The sequence below is a fragment of the Papaver somniferum genome, unplaced genomic scaffold (assembly GCF_003573695.1).
Source record: "Papaver somniferum cultivar HN1 unplaced genomic scaffold, ASM357369v1 unplaced-scaffold_54, whole genome shotgun sequence".
NCBI lineage: Eukaryota > Viridiplantae > Streptophyta > Magnoliopsida > Ranunculales > Papaveraceae > Papaver > Papaver somniferum.
This window is the reverse complement of record NW_020648082.1, coordinates 243859-264730: the sequence shown is the minus strand read 5'-3', so window position 1 is coordinate 264730 and position 20872 is coordinate 243859. Positions and strand designations below refer to the sequence as shown.

The window sequence follows — 20872 nt, the reverse complement described above, 5'->3', positions numbered from 1 at the left end:
GTGATAGATGAGTTCAAGTCTCCACATACCTTTTGTTGATGAAGTTCCACAAGCTCCCCTTAGTAGTTCTTCTTCTTCAATCGATGAACGCCGTGAAGTCTAATGCTCATCTACACTTTCTATCCTAATCCGAGACTTACCTATAAGTAGACTGGAAATCGAGACTTATAATTTTGATCACTAAACTTGACAAACAAGCTTGAGATAGCAACGCTTGCGAGTTCGACCGAGCAGTGCTCTAACAATCTCACATTTGTCAATTTTAGTGAAAAACTATCAATACATATGTATTAAAAAATAAAAAAAAATTGTAGCTTCTCATCCGCATGCTTGATCTCCTTGGCATCTTCAAAATGACTCTAAATCTTCGGCACTTCCAAGTACTCCAGTGATTCTGAACGTGTTCAACCCAACATCATAGTTGTTGAAGATTTGTAGCTATAACAATGAGAAAACAGTAGCTCTCAATCATTGTTTTACAGTGTCATAGTATTATTACATCAAAGTCCAATTATATCACAACTTTGACAACAATACTATGGTGATATATCACTCCCCCTTAGTCAATACTTCATCTCACAATGAAAACAACTCCCCCGTACATAATGATCCGTAAACCATATGTATTTTTAGTGTAAACTACAAATTAATTCCCCCCCTTTTTGTCAATATAAATTGGAAAAGGTACGAAAACTAGTGGGATCATAATGAAATTTTCATAGAGATACTTCATGACTAAAAGAGAACATATCAACTTTGTTTCGATGATTTCACATAGTCGAAACTTAGTGCATTCGTCAAGGAGTTTATAAAGATACAAGAAAACTCCTACAATATTCCACAGCCGTACTCCCCACAATGATTTGGAAATTAAGCACAAGTTCAATTAAGAACTCTCTCCCATAAAATGTCATTCCCGAAAGAACAACAAGAGCGACCTTACTTTTACAAGAAAATAAGGATTTCTTTGGACATTAACAAATTACATGAAACATGAAATCCTAGAGAACAAAATTAAATTAACCACAAGAGAACCCATGTTTAATTTAATCAGAAATGCTCGACATAAGAAAACTTATGGAGCCGCACAGTACTTTCACATAGAAGTGGATCAGGGAAAGATCAATACTGCGGAATATTCAAAGATTCATTTTATTTTTCATTAATATTTGGATAAAGACATAACAGGCTTAACTTTTGACATATATTTATCTGAACTTCTCATGGATTTAACACATTTAGCAGTTTAATTGAAAGATAAAATCATTCAAGGCTAAAATACCGTTAAATTCTTTACAACCATTAAGAATAATAGTTCGACATAAAAAGTTCAACATAAAATACCATAAGCGGACACATAAACGGAACAATTAAACAGAAGTTATAAAACCCAAAAAGTTCAAACACAATTAATCTATCATGTCATAATAAGCAATAAAAATTTCTTCAAACTTTTCGATCAGATTTGGATGTTCTGCTTCAGCATACTCCAACTGCTCTCTCAAGCATCCAACTTCATTCTGAAGACGGACAAGTTCAGAGTTTGCAAGTTGTGGAGTACTTGACGAGGCTCTGGTTGAAGTTTGCTTCATATTTTCGATGTTTGACATGGTCAGAACTTTTGGACCTCCAAGATCGGAGCCAAAAGGGGTGATGCCAAAATGACTGCAAATCCTTGAAATGAGATAACGAAATCCTAGATTTTTCCTCGGAGTATGTTTCACGCTTATCATCTGATTAACAATAAGTCCACAGAAATCAATGTCTCTCCCTTCAACAATGTAACATACCGATTCAGCAAGAGACCTGGTCCATAATATTTTATCAATAGTGCCCGGCATCATGTTTGCCACAATCAGTTTTCCAGCAACTTTGAGAAACAACTCAGCACCATGAACATCAATCTTGTCATCTCTCTGAGAGATGTCTCTATTAAGGAGGCTATTTGACATCACTTCTGGAGTCAACCTTTCATTCTCATGAGGATGAAATCGGACACCACCAATATGAGACACATTCAACAAGTATGCAATTATATAGCGATCCACAGAGAAAATTTTATATCCTACAACAGTCTTGAACATGCAATTGGCCGGGTTTGGATCATGAATGTTTGCATAAAATTGTGCAATCGTATCAATGCGAGCAGTTCCTATCGGTTTGTGAATTATCCCCCAAGTGTGATGTAATACCCGGATATTCGGCAGTGGTTGACCGAATGGAATATAAGTAATGCTTTATCCTTTCCGAACACCGAGGCCTTTTCATCACAGTTGGCTCCATAGTTGGCGGAAAACTCTGCAGTTAAGTGTGCTCGGATGGGGGACCTCCTGGGGAGTTGTTTTTTGATGCTTGCAACGATGCCCGTTAAATATCCCACACTGTCGGATAACCGCAATGGCTAAGCGGGAATAAGATCGGTGGAGGGATGGGTTATTACATGTGATTTTTGAAAAAATCATTCAGGTTCTCTACCTCAATTTCAGAAGCAATATAATATCTTTCAAAAATAGGTCACGAGCAGCAGGGTTAATAAACCTAGCACGAAGTATTATCACCAGTTTGACCACTTGATCTCCCACCATGACTATACCTCTTCCTAGATGCCATTGTTGAAAATAGAAACACAAGGGAAGAAGAACTTACTCGGATACCCTAATGACCTATATGTTATTATTCCTCGATTTCCAGTTCATAATTTGTATAGTGCTCGATCCAGTACTGATTGATGTCGATTTCATATGAATTCACCCCCTCTGAGTTTTGATTTTTTTGCCCTAATTTTCTATTTTAATATTTTTACTTCTGGGGTTGTTCAATAATCATACAAAGTAATTTTTGTTTCATCTCTATGCCTATACATATGCTATTGTTGCTTCATTTGCAGCTATGAATATTATATATGTTGGATTTATTGATGTCATGTCTACCCCCTTTTGTTGCGATTTATATATGTTTTGGCTCAATTTCACATCTCGTTTCCATGTTGGAGAGAGCTAATAGAAAAATTAATAAATGTATGTGTTTACTTATATCAATCCATTGTTATTAGCTTTTGCTGTTAAGATCCATACTGGTTGCATAAGTTCTTTAATAGTGAAAGCATCTCTTTGTTAAAATATTAGTTACAATATTTGATTCTAATCCTGCTATGTTGCATATGTTCATCTTGTTTTTGTTTTTGTGATTACTTGGTAATCAGACATGATGTCCCTGTGTCCATCTCTCATCATAAATCTTGTAAGTGGCACAGTTTCGTCACTGTGTAGTGGTGTTAATCATTAGGGGGATTGATTATCTAATCAACTTCTTGTCCTCTATGATTGTTATTTACCACACTATGGATACCATCATTCTGTCGATACCCTCTATAATATTAAGATGTCAGGTTTATGGAAATTCCTTTATTTGTTTCATTTTTTAAAGTTCCCGCAGTTTTTGTACCAAGGCATAAATATTTTTCTGCATTCTTTCTGTTCCAAACGCAGATTTTGCTGCACCTCTTTGCAATGGAGGAGGTATACAAATTCTTGGAGGGAATTGGAAATTCTGATACCCCCACGCAGTGAATGTAAGTGAGCTTAAGGAGGAGGAGGAGCATGCTCGAATCAATAATCAGGCAAGACTTGGTCACTTGTTAAGGACAGAAGCTGCCGAGAGATGTAAAGGTCAGTCTAGTACAATAGATAGTTCTGGCAGAATCTATAGGATGGATCCTATACCGGTCACAACGTCAATTGATGTTTATAAAAACTGGCCGCTGCAGAAGCATGATGAGTGTTGGGTTGAGAGGATACATAACGTCATACTCCTTTTCGGCCAAGGGAAAACACAACATTCCGGCACCGGCACCATTGAGGCTCATGTAAACGGGTTCACATACTCAGATCACGGTGATTGCGATCAAGTTTTCATGCATTGAAATGTAGAATGGTATTTCTATCAACTTGGAAACGGGAGGGAGCCGCCTCTCATGCAATTCCACTTGAAGCACCCCGTCAAGATCAGAAATACAGAGACAAAGGATATCCAGTTCCTCTTGGTGCCAAAGGTGACATCTGATAAGGATTCAGATAAGATTAGGAAAACCAGGTTTACCAGCAGGTTTAACATTAGGAAACCCAGGTTTAGCAGCAGCGGCCGTAACAAAGATTTAAAACGCCGCAACAAAGAATTAAAAAAATTCGTCCACAAAGTTCAAGAAACTCAGTCTGCTGTCAAGACTGGACTGCCTTATATATGTGTAAAATTTCAGGCGCTACACGAGTTCAAATTTGATGCTGCTTATCTTCCCACAGGTGCGCCAACTATCTGTGCCCTGACTCGTTATAACCTGGTTGTGCTCAAAGAAGCACCTTACCTTGTGGTCCGACTACGGGACATCCAGATTGTTAACCTGGCGCGCGTTGGACTTGATGAAATTGAAATGACAGTCGTATTTAGAGACTTGGAGCGTGATGTTCTTCAACTCGGCTCGATTCCCTTGGAATTTCTTGCTGGAATAAAAGATCGTCTGAACAGGAAAGACGTGAAGTACTACGTGAACAATTTAAGGCCAAACTGGAGTGACATTGTGACACAAATCAGAGAGTGCCCTGAGACATTCATAGCTAAAGGTGGATGGGATATCTTCGAGGATAGTATTACTTTGGGCTACTATCCGCCTGTCGTTTCATATTCAGAATTCTAAAAGTGAATTGGAAGAGTTTTTTATTTTATTTTGTTTAGTCGAACTTGTATAACCTAGGAGTTCGACCCCTAGCCAGCTGGCTAGTCCCAGTTGGTTTTTAACAACTTGAGTTACAGAAGCTTTTGTATATTTTACTTTCCTTCATATAACATGTTGCGCCAAAGCCTGCGGAAGCATTAGGTTTGCACTACACGAGGTACCTCAATTTCGCCAAGAACACAATCACATACACAAGAAGAACAATTATTTAACGAGGTTTAATCCTCGAGAAGGAGTAAGCAATTTTATATATCACCGTATAGGTTGGAATATATAAAGCCTTTAGAAGAGAAGAAGAGAACTCCTACTTAGTTCTGGTGTATTTATCTCTAGTTCTCTCTATGGTTATTTATACACATCAATAGGAGTGGACACATTCCTTAACAAAGAATACTTTCCTACAAGTATAGGGTTTCCTAACTTAGCTCTAAGAACAAACCTCTATAAACTTCTATGCTTAGGACACAAGTATTTGGTTTCCTGAAGTGGGAAGACTGCCCTTGGAGAGATACGTGATGAAGAGATACCTAATGAATTCTTGGACCCAATTCTAATAAGTTTCTTTATTTAAGTGTTTTTTTTTTTTTTTTTTTGATCTTTGCTCTTCTCTATATATCTTGTTGACGATAACACAAAGATGAGGCTGACAATAACGTATATATCTTGTTGCAGTTTACACTAATGAAAGATCCAGTTATCCTTCCGTCTTCAAGAATTACAGTGGATCGTCCCGTTATCCAAAAGCATCTTCTTGATGTCAATGTAATGCCTACACATTACTCCTCATTACTGTTTAATCTTCCGAAAATATTCTTTGTTTCTTAATTTTATTCTTTGTCCTGTCTTATCACAGTGGGACCCATACAACCATTGTCCTCTTACTCAAGATATGCTTATCCCGGATGTTGAGCTGAAAGCAAGAATTGAAGATTTCATCAAGTCTCAAGGATTAAAGAAACATAGTTCCGAAGGGATAAACAGGGAAGCAATGCAAACCTAAACAGGTGAAATGACTAGAATACCTAGTTTTGTTGTTCATCAGTTTTAGCCGGTAAGACTGACACACACAGGCACAGGTAAACCAAAAGAAATGTACTGAACATTCAATGTATCCCTCTATACGTATGTTTTTGAGATGCACTTTTATAGCTTATGCCTGTGCCATATGGACTTTCTTAAGGATTCTCTTTTTGTAAATCTGCCCATACTTCTGACAGTTTGACCTTTATTTATTATGTGAATGATTTCAATTCTTAGCTTTTCATTATATCGTATTACTTCTTCAAACTAATTCTTGAGTGAGTTGTTTAGATGAATTCACCTAACTCTGAAAATAGATTTTCTGACCAACAATTTTTTTGACCCCCAACCCCAACCATTAAAGAACCAATAACCAGTTGATTTACAGTGATCTCTGTTCTTCTCCCAAGCTCTGGCACTCCACACCTAAAACCGTTTCTGTGACACCGAAAACCTTTTTTCCAGCTTCCCTCTTCATTTGTGTCAACTGGGCTTGCCAAGTTGCTGAAGAAAGAAAAAGAGCGAAGAGACTAATTTGTTCCCACCTAGATAAGACCAAACGATTATTTCCCAAATAAATCGATTGATGTTTTATCACAATCCCAGCACTTTCTTGTTTTAGACTGCCTATTGATTGCACAAAAAAATATTTGATCAAATGATACAACTCTTATATAAGTGTTGTTTGTGTAGACTGACAAATCCGACCATCAATTCCGTTAATAGAAAAACACACGACTAGTTTATTTTTATATCCTTTTTTCAGGATTGGAGCTCAATTGAACACACCTCTTTCGCTTTGCTCGAAACAACATTGATGAGAACCAATCTTATAATCCCACCAAATTTTACTCCTAAAATTTTCTTGAAACCTCAAAATTTGAGAACCCCACCAAAAATTGATTAGGCTATGCAGTAGAGCTTCATTTGGCATCACTAAAATCATCGATGATCTCAATGGGGGAGCTCACATCAAACTTTATGATAAAAGGAGAAACTTTTATGAAATCCATCGGAGAGACGTTGAAGACTTTAATATTCTAAAGCAAGGAGGAGCTTGGCTATTATTTGGAGAACTCCCATTCAAGGACCACGGTAAACTTCTACAAAACAAAATTTTGGTTGCATATTAAAAACACTCCAACAACTTCGATAAATGTCGACAATCTAACTGATATTTGTGCTCCTGCAGGTAGGTATCTGAAACACAAAACCCCATATGGTAGAAATCCAGATGAAAAAAAATGTGGAATGTTTAGTCGATATAAATGTGAATACCTCCCTACCTTTTGCTTTAGAAGTTTTCCCATCTGAAGCTGTGTGTGGATGCTTAAACCATTCGACTAAGACTTCCGATCAGACAAATGAAATATCAAATACTTTTAAAGTCATGGAACAAACACCGGAGAAAAATAACAATACTGAGCATCAAAAACAAAACACGAAGAAAACTAAAGATGAGAAGAAGAGAAAGGAAGTTATTCAACACTAGAATTTTAAGAAAAACTAGATGCTAAAAACAGTCTCTTAGACACTCTAAACAAAGAAAATCCATATATTCTATTTTTATCGGAAACAAAACAATGAAATGCATAAAATCCTAAAACAAATAAATGTTCACAACTATCACCTAGTTCCACCAAGAGGTAATGCTGGTGGTCTTTGTTTAATCTGGAAGAATAATGTTAATATTCAGATTATAGACTTTGCCCATAATCATATTAATGCTTCAGTCTATAATCACTTAGCTGGATTCTAACTTGTTTTTACGGTAGCCCTTACAGACACTTATGGTTTTACTCTTGGAATATCATAAAAGAAATGGCTGAAACAATGGATAAACCATGGGTAACAATAGGGGACTTAAATGTTTTTTTACATGAGGAGGAGAAGAAAAGTAGATTTCCCTTTAAGAAAAATGAGGCAAACAAATTCAACAATTTCATAAACAAATGTGATCTTATGGATCTAGGATTCACAGGCTACCCTTATACTTGGAACAACCATAGAGATGACACCAATAATATCGAACAACGCCAGGATAGAGCCTTAGTAAACTCGAAATGGAACATAAAATTTCCTATCTCTAACGTAAACCACTTAGGTCCTCTAGCCTCTGATCACATACCAATTAGACTAAGCACTTACAATCATTGGAATGACGGGCCTAAACCTTTTAAATATTTTGGAGAATGGCTAAAACATAATGAATGCAAACCCCAGGCTTTACTGTGAACAAGGAATTAGAAAATGTCAAGCACATATTAATGCTTTGGAATAGGAACAGTATTGGAGACATACACAAAATTTTTGAAAACATAAAGAGAGACCTTGCAAGAACAAATAAAAAGAGAAACTGCCCGACTAAAACTACTGATATTCTAGAACTTAGGAAAGATCTAGCAACCTAGGAAGGAGATTTCTGATTGTATTACAGACCATTTCTACATAATTGCTACTACGGTTAATCCTGAAATTGACCAAGATATGATAAACTTCATCCCAACCGGTATTATAATGACATGTTGTGTAGCACTCCATCTAAAGCTGAAATAAGGAAAACTCTCTTTTTTCATGGAACCAGATAAAAGTCCTGGTCCGGATGGTTTTCCACCGAGTTTTTTCCAACAAAATTGGGAAACCATTGGTCCAGATTTAACTAACATGATTCAAACTTTCTTCATTACTTGGAACCTATCGAAAGAAATGAATGCTTCATTCATATCTCTCATCCCAAAAACTCTGAATCTTACAACTCCGGCAGAGTTCAGACTTATAGCTCTAGCCAATACTACTTATAAAGTAGTCTCAAAACTTATGTCAGGCAGATTGAAAGGCCTTCTTGGCAAGATTATCTCCCCTTATCAATCTGCCTTCATTCCTGGACGGCAGATCTCTGAAAACATCACCATCGCTCATGAGATAATCCATAAGATGAAAATTTTTAAATCAAAAAAGTGTTTCATGGGACTAAAAACAAATATGTCGAATGGGACTTCCTAATCCAGATAATGAAAAAGATTGGATTTAACCAAAAATGGTGTAACTTAATACACCAATGTATATCAACTATTACTCTTGTTGTTCTAATCAACGGGTTTCCCACCGAATTCTTTAAACCAACTAGAGGATTGAGGCAAGGAGACCAAATCTCTCCATACCTATTCTTATTTTGTGTGGAGGCACTTTCTAGGAAGATTAAACAAGCTGAAGACAATGGTCTGATAAAAGGGATTAAAATTGTGCCTAAAGCACCTTCAATAAGCCACCTTTTATTCGCAGACGATTGTCTGTTTTTCTGTAATATAAATGAAAATTCGTGCCAGAATCTGGTGAAATTGATTAGTGACTTTTGGTCCTGCCTCTGTACAACTAATTAATCTTACTAAATCAGGAGTCTTTTTCAGTGCTAAAACTGAACCACACAAAGAGTGAAGCAAACTTTAGCTGTCTCTGCTATCCCCTTAACGGATAAATATTTAGGCTCTCTGTTGTTTACAAACAGGTCTAAAGGGTGCGTGCTTTGAACCTCTGATCGAAAAAATGACTAACAAAATGCTCACTTGGAAGGGAACTCAGCATAATAATGAGGGGAAAACAGTAATGATTAAAAATGTTACAACTTCTTTATATGTTTACCAAATGAATAGCTTTAGGATACCTGTGAAAATCTGCAATAAGATAACTAAAATACAAAGAAACTATTGGTGGGGGAAAAATAAAAAATGTTTAAGCAAAGAAGGAAAAAAGGGGTTTGTCTTAAAAACTGGAATGCTTTGTGTAAAGACTTGAAGAAGGGGGATCAGGGATAAAAGACATGAAAATTTTTAATTTAGCAATGATGGCTAAAATTGGGTGGAGATTAAGAGAGAATCCAGACTCTCTTTGTGCTTCCATTCTGAAGGCTAAATACTATCCTAATTGTGATGTTCTTCACATTGATACTAATCCTAAGAGGAAGGATAGCTGGATTTGGAAAGGCCTGTTAACAGGCATAAACCAAATTAAAAAATACTGTTTTGGGGAAATTGGTAATGGAAAAATGTGGACATTTGGGACGATATCTGGATCCCAGATGCTACTCACACCATCCAGAAACCTAGTAATCTAATTGAAGGCCTAATAAAAGTCTGCCATTTGATTACTACCCAAAACTCGTGGGATTTAGACAAACTAAAACAATGTTTTGATGACCAGACTATTGAAGTGATAAGCAACATAAACATTAAAGGAACATAGGTTGAAGACAAACCACATTGGTCCTTAAATGAAAAGGGCTTTTCACTGTAAAGTCGTTGTACAAGAAAATCAATTCTACTGGTATCATAAACCAAAATGGGAACAAAATAGTTGGTATTTAATTACCCTTAACTTTGAAAGAAAATAATCCCTCAATAACATAATGCTTATTGAATGACACTTTACTGGTGGACAAAGATCAGAATGTTAAAGAAGAAGACCCAATAATCGGCCCTCCTCCTTCTCGCAAACGTGCTTTGCAGTTTGAACAAGCTTATCTTGATTCCCTGCCATCTGCTATTAAGTGAGATGTATTTCTTGTTCTGTTTTTTTTTTTCTTGTTCATGCATTGTAAGATTTTTCTTTGTTGCTAAAGAAGAAGACCCAAGGTCTCCTTTCATACCTACATTTCCGTCCAATTAGATTTTCAAACTTGGAAGTCTTGTTAGATCAGCTTATGTTTTGGTCTTGCGACTGTTCTTATTTTTCCTGTATGTGATTATGCAGATACACAGTGGCCCAGTAAAAGTAATGAAGTACAACCATATCTTTGACACAGTGATATCTGCAGATGATAAGGGTTTCATTGAGTACTGGTGCTCTGTTAAACTGCAATTCCCGCAAGATAAGTATGTTATTTGAAATTGAAAGAAATACTAGTTAGTGGTGTACAAGGATCTGGCCAACTATACGCCATTACATTTTGTTTGATGTCGCATGCTTAGTCTTAGGTTTCTGAGTAAATTTCTTGTAGTTACCTCTTACCATTGATAATATGCCATTACATTTTGCAGAGTGAATTTCAAACTGAATAGTCACACAATCTCCTTGATGTTTTTAAGTGCAAAACCTCTGTTTCTACAATTGAGGTATGGTAGAAAGGCAGCTCCCAGAACCATATGGGTTCAGTGCCTATGTCAAGTAGTATGCTTTATGATTGAAGGATCCTCTATACCAGGTTTCCTACTTTTTGTATTTGCGGCTGAGGTGTTAATCTTTATCTTTGTAGGTTAGCCCGGACGGGAAGAAATTCGCCATTACATCTCCTGATTGTAAAATACGTGTGTTTCATTTTAGAAGTGGTACGCTTTGGCAACAGTATGATGAGTCCCTGGAGGTAATAATACTTTTCACTTCAGTCAGTTCTTTCCGACAGTTAGCTTTTTGAGACTTTTAATAAGTTTTTGCTACTCATTTAGGCGGCACAAAGACTCCAAAGGGACAATGTTCCTCTTTATATGTTAGAAGCCAATGATTTTGAACGAAGAGTAGCAGTTGAGGGGGAAATAGAGAGAACTGAAAATGTGCCTCAACCAAATGCGATCTTTGATGAGAGCTCTAACTTCATCATATATACAACAATTTTTGGCATTAAGGCAAGGCTTACGAAACTATTGTTCTCACATGTGCATAATAGTTAATGGTTGCCAGTACTAATATTGAAATTTCTTTATGTTAATTGTATGTGCACAGATAGTAAATTTAGAGACAAATGAAGTTGAACAAATTCTTGGAAAGGTTGAGATGAATGATAGATTTTTAAAAATTGCTTTGTATCAAGGCTACACAAGTACAAAGGTGAGAAAAATTTCTGCAGCTGCAGCTAATGTCGACGAGAGCAAAGATCCTTCGACAGATCCCACTCTCCTTTGCTGCGCTTTCAAGAAACACAGAATCTATTTGTTCAGGTATCTAAAAGAGTCTCTTTTCTATCTTGCTTGCTATATGATTTGCTGTCAGATTCCCTTATAACTTGTGAATATGTACCAAAACTTCAAGAAAACCCGAAACTTTGTCTAGATTTCAAATTTATGTTATTACTTATGAATATTTCAGTCGATGAGAACCAAACAACGGAAGGGATGAAAACCTCCCTGCTGAGGAATTGGTTGCTGCTTCATCTGTTATAACTTCTTTTGTAGATCATGCGGTGGGTCCATTTTTCCTTTCACTCTATTGTAATTGTACTTGTTTTACTCACTTTTGGTTATATACGTATGGTTTATCCATGTATTGGCCTTTTGAATCAGATTCTGCACACAGAACTGGGGTACATTTACATAAAACTGTACAGAGAAGAATGCCCCAAAACTGTGGACAACTTCATCACTCTCTGCCGCAATGGTTATTACAATAACGTTATTCTCCACAAGGTTGTAAGAGGCGTCGTTATAAAGACCGGATCTCCTCCGGGACCTCTCACCAATGGGGTGTCTATTTGGGGTGGGAACTTTGAGGATGAGTTCCACGAAAGGTAACTCCTATTTTCTGAATGACATTGTAAAAGCTAGTTAAACATTTGATTGTTTTCTTAACCTGTACATTTTAGCGTCAGGCTCTCATTTGTTAGGAAGCTTACTGGTTATTTTTTCTAATATGTGCAGTTTGAGGCATGACTTACCTTTCACCGTGTCCATGGATAATGAGGGGGAGCCGAACACTAATGGCTCTCGGTTCCTTATAACCGACGCTGTGGCGCATCCAGAGAGGGATAATAAGCACACTGTGTTCGGTAGAGTTGTGAAGGGAATGGATGTAGTACAGGTATATTATCTTCAGTCACGTACTTGCAAACAAACATCAAGTTAATTACTAAGCCAAATATCAAGTCTTGAGTCTTAATTGCTACTCACTATATAAAGGGTATAGGGAAGGTGGAGACTGACGATAATTGCAAACCCATCATGGATGTTAGAATATTGAATGTGATTATCCCCTAGTGAAGCTTTTCCTGCTCGAGTATGTTTCAGTTATTCAGTTTTTTGGACACTAAAAGCTAATTCAGTTTTACTCTTGGATGGAATCTGAGAAAATGAAAAGATTTTGTATGATGTAGGCATAAAAAACTGTGTTTTTCACCCTAGTAATATCACTTTTCTTATTACAACCATCTGCGGTAGCTTAACATCAGTAAAACCAGAGGAAGAATTTCTTCCTCTTAAATTCTTATTCAGGCAGGTAATGGTGTGCGAAAAGCGAGAAAAAAAACACAAATATTTAAATCTCTTAAGTTCAGCTCTTCTTGATTTTGTTCACTCGTTACTCATCCCTTCCACTTTTCGCTAACATACGGACAATCAACTCTCTACTAAACCATTCTGGATCAAAAACAGCGAAATTAGAGACTGAGATTTTGACGCACCTCTTAGCAATGGTGGTATGCGAATCCTCGGAGTGAACTGGAAATTCTGTCCCCACCACACTTGTGAATCATGATTCGAAGGAGGAGGTGTCTCGTACGATGAATCAAGCAAAACTTGGTCACTCCCAAAGGAGATTAATTGTCTGGAGATGCAAGGTTCAGTCCAGTACAATGGATGATCACAACAGAGGTATCGGCATCTTTATCCAAAGGTGTTGCAGAAGCATGGAGAGCGCTGGGTTGGAGGTTACGTAACGTCATACTTCATTCCGGCCAAGGGAAAAAACAACATTTCGGCACCTGCGCCATCGAGGTTAAGTAACTTCATATTCTTGTTTTGTTTTTTTTTTTTGATCGATTTGCTTATTGGAACATTGTATATTTGTTAATTTGGGAGATGCAGTGGCTCCTAATTTCTTTCATCGTACGGATGGCAATGGGGCGGGGACTTTGAATCCCATCCGCTATCCCGTTCAAAAAACCAAAACCCATCTCCTATCCGCTCCCCATAAGAATGGAACGGGGACGGATATGAAAAATCCCAGTGAGGATGGGTTTCTTATTGGTTACCATAACATTATAATAAATATTAAAAAATTTATAAATAATAATAATTTAAAAATAAGTATAACGGTTCAAACAATGAACTAACCTAAGTAGTGCATTCTGAAATTTTAAGTTTATAATAACCAAATAAACTGAAAAATAAATGAATCAATTGATCCAAAATTAAATACTATGATTCATTTTACTTTTTAGTTTCTCATTATTAACTATCTTCCTCCATGTTAATCATTCTTCGTTATCTTCCAAAAAAGTTACTCAATCAGATATAATAGGTTATGGTATGTGATGGGTATGGGATGGAGACCTTGAATCTCATCCCCACCATCACCGCATCACTACTTTCGGGGATTTCATACCCGCTTCGTTTATACGGATGAACCCTAATCCATAGGGACGGACCTCCACGGGGATGGGTCTGTGTGGCGCAAATTGCCATCCCTACTTTCAGGCGAAGTTTGCAACACATTACTTCTTCTTTGATATAATGAAATATGAACGCGATGTGTTTGAATTATAGACATTGCTCCGGTGAAATCATTATTTGGATAGTGGTACTATCACGACTTACATTTACATTCTTTGTTGATAGGTCATTGAAGTTGAGATTCCCAATCCCTTTGATACTACAAAGAAACGCTTAGTTCATTACCAAGTGAGTATATAGGTTCTTATGTTTTAATTTACTTCTTTTTCTCTTTTGAAAGTTGAGATTCCGTTAGGTGCTCTCTTTTGAATGTTTAAATTTAGTCTCCTTGAGTGGGATATCCTTTGTGATGCAATGTCCATGGCATTGTTAGGTTTCCTGAACATATATTGATGTAATAACTGAAGGCCTCGTGGCAGAATCAAGCCCAAAGAAATGACAATAATCTGCAAACGCTCATCAGTGGTAGTGATACGATTGAGAAATACAACTGTGTGATATAACCTTGATCCATATTTAATCTGCACTTGCCTCACTAATTAAGTCATCTGGCCCATCATCTCTCAAATTTTGATAAAAAGTAAAAAAATACCCCCAATAGGATCAATACAATCACTTTCTTGTCGATCCAACAAAGATGAAAAATTTCACAGGTAAGAGGCTTTTATTTTAGTTTTCTTGTTCACTTTCTTTCTCATTTCTCGATATTCTTTCCTATATAAATTTATTAAAAAATCAATGCAGAATCCCCAAATCTCTAAGGACTAAAGATTAAAACAGATAAACTATAAAGAAATACACGTATCTAACAAGCATAATTACGTGTCCAGGCTAAGAAAAGTCAAACCCAAAAGTGCAGACAAATAGTTCATGAGCATTGATAGACACACCGAATTTAGGGACCGTGGAATACACTTCGGGGAAATCAATGGTCTCCATCAGCTTCTCAGCAGTGGGATTAGAACCATGGGAAGTGGGTCAACTGCTCTTGTCTCCATGGTGCATCTTCGATGCTTAATCCGAAATGTATCAATCATTTTCGATAGTCCATTCCCCACGTGTTTGCAAAAAGCTTAACAAACTTAAAAGAGTATTTCTAAATAGTCCTTACAGTATTTGCAATTTATTTAGGGGGATTGATAATGTAATTTTTTCGAAAGACTAAAAGATTTAACAACGATTAGTGGAGATTTTCAGTATTTTATTCAATACACAGCTCCGTCCCTAAAAAGGCGTTGGAGCCCAACTTATGGTTGGGATTCCAACCAGCTCTTTGTAAAACAAAATTTCTTTTCTTTTTTAGAAAAAAAAAAAGCCAATTGTTATCTCGGATCATTGAAAACCCTCGTTCAATGAGTCGGATACGAATCTAGTGGTATCTGCGTGGAACCGGACCCATTGGCGATCCCAAACGAAGCCCTCGTTCAAAAGAACCAGTCCAGAAACTTCTACCACCTCATTACTTAAAGGGCGGCTCAGAAAAAAGAGGTTCCAAAACCGAAACCCTAATAAAATATCTTGCTCTGAAATCATCTTGTATTGTTGATGGCTACTTGGATTCTCCTGAGATCAGCTAGATCTGCTGTTAAATCTGCTAATATAGCTTCCAGATGCGTAAGTTTTTGTTTAATTGACCTCTAAGTTGTTCTATCATTTTTAATTTTCCAAATTTTGTTGAAAATGTTGATTTTGGCTCTGTGATTTTGTAACTCTTTTGGTGATGTATGTTTACGCATTTTCTGTTCGGATTTTTCTTAGATGTAATCATGACTTTGTTTGATTTAGGGATTTTAGATCCAATGATTTGATAGCTTTGTTATGCTATAATGGAGGTTTTGTTGGGAATAGATTGTCAGATGCAAGGCATGACAGAGGTTTTTCATAATCGGTAAATATATGACAGATTGATCATGTTTTTTTGTTATGCCAAGATTATTAATATCTTATTTTCCTTATTATATTGTCGTTTTGAGATGCTAATTTTCAGTGAAAAATGGAGATTTTGTTTGCTTGTTGGGTTGTTATGGTCTGATTTGGGGTTGAAAGTTGTAGGTGTTTGATGTTGGTTTGTCAAGTTCAATTGGAATAGATTTTCCTTTCTAATATTGCTAGATGCAACTGTTCTCGTTTGATTTAGGGTCGAATGTTGTAGGCATTTGTTTGATGTTGGTTAGTGATCTTCCATTGGATGGATTTGCCTTTCTGATATCGTCAGATGCAATAGTAATGAGTGCATCATTTTTTGGTTGTTTTTTTCAGAATCATTTTTTTCCCCTTCAGATGTGAACTAGAAATCAGGATTTGTGTAATTTTGGTTCACTGTTGGTTGTATTTAGGTGCTCCTAGTTTAGTATGCGGATACTAATTCCCTTTCACTTTGCAGCTGCCTGCAACTGGTGCAAAGGCTTGGACTGCTGCTATACCATTGAGTTGGAGATTGGGGAGTGTGGCCACAATATTCAGGTTTGTGTTTGGTTTGTATTGCGACGAATTATTAGTACCTTGTTTGTTGTCTCATTACTAAATGTTATGTTCATGTGCAGCTCAGGATACCCTGGTTGTAATCAAAAAATGGCACTGAAAATTGCAAGGGAACGTGAAGCTGTGAAGGTAACTGATGATATCATCAATTCTGAGGATAAGCTCCTCGCTCTGTTTTTGAGGTGGTTATCAATTAATGAACACCATTTCGATGTGGATGATAGAAAAGCTTTCAAAGAGAGATTTGAAATCTTCAAGGAATCTGCTCGGTATGTCCATAAACATAACCAAACCAAGTCTTCCTACATTCTTGTATTAACCTATTTTTCAGATTTGACTCCGTATGAGTGTGCACACTTGTCGTATGAGGTCTATCCAAAGAAAGAGGTCAAGAAAGAGGTCTATATCTAAATATTTAAGAAAGCTAAGTCTTCGGAATCTAGTTCTATTATAGATTTATAATGCTGTTTCACGGATGCTAGTGGTAGTTGTGATGGGGGTGCTGCTGACTTCAAATGGAACTATGGGTTGAAACTTTATTGTATCTTGTTTAATTAGCTCTAAATTGTATTTGGTTTGAGACCTTTCTAGAAAAAGTATATTGTGCAAATTGCTGTCTGCGTAGATTATCTCGATTCTTAAGAATTGGTGGAAGGTCCAGTAGTGATGAAATTTATACCGCAGTCTCACTAAGCTAAAGTTTCTAAGAACTTGCAGCTGCCACCAGGAATATTTTCCCCCAGAATTCCTTAGCCTGGCCAAAGATTTTAGTGTACCACTTGAAAACTATGTACAGATGTTATCTTCACAGGTAGTTGCAGTTAGACAAGTTAGTGAAGGAATTATTTTTGCTTCTACAGATACCCTGACCAGTTGACGTTTCCCACAGTTCATTTGTAAAAGCCTCTTAAACCATCCGTAACATCACCCACTAACTTAATCTCTTTCTTGCATTGAGACCCAAAGGAATAAAATACTAGCACGATATATCAAATCCTCCTGTAATTCATGGAATGTCAGACCCTCCAACATATTGTCCTATGCGATGAAGAATATCACCCCAAGCTGTCGAACTCCCTCGGGTTTAAAAACCGCATTCCAGAACCTGATGAGTCTGGCCATATAAGTCGTCTCATCCATCAGTATTATCTCCATGAACCTGAACTTCATATAGATTTTAAAACTCACTCAACAATCCGACATCTACAGTTTTGGAGTTGTCTTGCTTGAACTGTTTTCAGGGCGCAAGGCAGAGACTAGACTAGTCGCACTGAATGGGTTGTTTATTTACGAACACTTGTAAACTCAACCAGTTCTATCGAGCAAATACCAGTTGATTGAATTTCTTGTTTGGCGAGTGGGCGGTGAGGAATTCACTACGATGGCTGACCCACTACTGAAATGGCGTTATCCGGAGCTAGGCCTGCCTGTACCAAGCTCTTTCTCTATCAGCCGAGTGTTTACAAACTAAAATGTCTCTAGGCCTCTTATAGGATATGTTGTGAATGTTCTATCAAATTTAGCATATGAAATTTGCGACCCAAATGCTGTCCAAATTGATCGAGCAGGCACACTGACAAAGTTGTATGGTCTTAGTCTAAATTTACCATATTATATCTCAGTTCAAGTAAAAAGTCATGTTGCTCTCTCTATTTTCAAAATTGTGTTGAAGGTCTATACATGAATTTAATACGAGTGCAGTTTACACATTCAGCTGTGTCGCATATTATCTGAATCCGAACTGATGGATCTTGATTTCACTGTCAAGATTCTGATTAGTCAAAAATTGCTCTGTGCCAGACGGCTATATCAACATTGTGAATAGCCAACTTAGCTCAGTGGTAGAGCGCGTGACTTTTAATCCCGTGGTCAAGGCCCTTAGTCAGCGTGCAAAAGCTTTTTTTTGTTGGTTACCTTAACTTGACCTGAAGCTCTTTAATAAAACCAAGAGTAACATTGGTTATTCACTCGCACACTCTCGAACCCACGGTCAAATAAAAATGAAATGTTGACAGTTGGATTTGAACCCACGCCCTTTCGGACAAGTGTCTTAAACTTTGTGAGGTCTAAAGAGAATATTGCAGATTCTTTGACGAAAGGGTTATCTCGAGAGGTAGTTAGATCCACATCGAAGGGGATGGGACTCAAGCTCATAGAATAAATCGCCATGATGGCACTCAACCTTGTGAATGGAGCTCTAAGATCAAGGTTCAATGAGACAACTAATTTTTGGTGATGTCGAGAGAGCACTATCTTTGTCTCTCCCTATGGTGTAACCGTATGATAGTGCTGCATGCATGAGTTATGATGATCTGTCAAGATCTTAATGAGTTCCATGACTTTGCTTAAAGCGGGGTGTGGCAGGACACTCTTAATGGACTCACCTATGTGGAAGTTGGAAGTGCGGCCACTTCATATGAGAATTTGAGCTTTTTCTCTAGAGACACTCATTAAGTCCAGGATTAAGCCCATGGCCAAAACGGGCACAACGGCAAGAGCTTGGCAGCTTTGTTTTCTTTGAGACATCAAAGTGTGGTTGTTATTTCTGAATTGCATTCACTGTTGGCGGTTCAAGACATTGTGTTCACCGTAACAACAAGCAGTTCCGGTAACCTCTCACTAAGTTAAGGTTAAATCTCTGGGACACCTTAGCATAATATTGATGTATTTTGTTTTCTCGTATTTCGTCGATATGTTTTATCATTCATGTGGGGGATTGTTAGAAAAATACAGTTTTTATTTTTCCAAAAAACCAAATTTGCATGGACTATGTTTTGATCCCTAGACCTATTGCCCACTAGTTGTTTTTTCATTTGAATAGATAAAACAATAGTCACACATAGACTAAAATCTAAAGAGTTTTAGACTTAAATACCATAGAATTGACTAAAAGGGCATGGGGCATGGCCCTTGGGTCAACACATTTTTATGTGAGGGAGAAGACCTAGACTAGGGCAAAGTTGCCTTTCCCGTATGCGCGGTGCTTTGCACCGAAGCACGCACGTCGCCGTCCTTCCAGGCGGACTGGCGGGTCGGGTCGGGTTCGGGTGTGGGTACATTAGATCCTATCTTTTTGCTGAAAATTTTGGTACGTGTTTTCCACACGTGTAGAAGAATCTTACTCCTTGTCTGTACGTGTTTGGCTTGGCTTCTTTGTGTGTCTCGAATGCTTTTGACTGACTGACAAAAGCAAAAGCAACACCTTGTTCTATGGCTGACAAAAACATCTCTCTGATTTTGTCTTGCACTGTTTTTAACCAAACATTACCAGTATTTCTGTCATACGCATGGGTTCTTTGCATGGCTTTTCCCTCTTGTTTGTAACGACATAAACACTATATAAGAGAGTAGTTGTAAGCTCATTAGAAATACAACAGAGAAACATCTCTTCTTCTACTCTCCCCCTGCTTTCAGTAAACAAGTTTACTTTCAAGTTTTCTCTTTTTTTATGTTTTCCTAAACACTGCCAAGTTCTAAAAATACTCTCGTTGTATGCTACATTGAGGGGTGATAGACGCATTTTTGTGTCTAATTTGATCTCAATATTATATATTGTTGGCACTCGATTTTGTACTAATTTCGTTATTTTATGTCTTTGTAGGAATTTTTAGAGAAATAATCCCTTGCGGAAAAATGGGCTCGAAAAGTAGCATTTTACACCCCAGAGAAAATTACTAAGGGAGTCCCAGAAATGTCCCGGAGGAACCTAGAAAAATTACTATTTCCACCCAAAAATTACTATTTCCACCCCAATTGCTATTCGCACCCAAGCTCTGGTTAAGGGGCATCCGTCTTCTCTTTAAATTCAAAAGCAGCTTTTTGGCGGGAAAAATATATTCAAAACTGGCAGATTTGTGATCGAGAAAATGAAGGTGTTCTAGTGCGATTCAATCGCTGAAATTTGGTGGGAAGTTGTGATATGACATAAGTAAGCTAGTGTGAGTGTTCGTTTATCCCAGAAATGGCTACAATTTTCTAGACAATTCACGAGCTCAAAACAGACACACACACAGGGATAAGATAATCACGCATTATGGAGAGTTCTGGAAGTGTTCTGCTCATGTTTGATGGCTCGAGCAACACTTTGGGTCGTGATAAATCGATTTGGAGCGTGCTGGGAGGAAGTTTACGTGTGAAATTCCAAATCTGGTAAGAAAGTATTCAAAAATAATGTTATTCACTGCCGAGTACAGACGAATTATTTGGAGTTATGGCGAGGGATTTCAGCGTGTATTTGAGTATAAATATGATCTTTGGGTCTACTAGAAGG

At 37.3% G+C, this 20872-nt stretch overlaps 1 protein-coding gene and 1 pseudogene across 1 annotated transcript; both read left to right on the top strand.

Moving 5' to 3' along the window:
- Positions 1-9590: 9590 nt before the first annotated feature.
- LOC113343102 lies at positions 9591-13005 on the top strand (annotated as a pseudogene).
- A 2566-nt stretch (positions 13006-15571) lies between these two features.
- LOC113343132 (thiol protease SEN102-like) lies at positions 15572-17214 on the top strand. Its single transcript, XM_026587430.1, has 3 exons — positions 15572-15735; positions 16505-16584; positions 16665-17214. Exons 1-3 carry the CDS (start codon positions 15667-15669, stop codon positions 17011-17013), a joined length of 498 nt encoding a protein of 165 aa, XP_026443215.1. The 5' UTR covers positions 15572-15666; the 3' UTR covers positions 17014-17214.
- The last annotated feature ends 3658 nt before the right edge of the window (positions 17215-20872 follow it).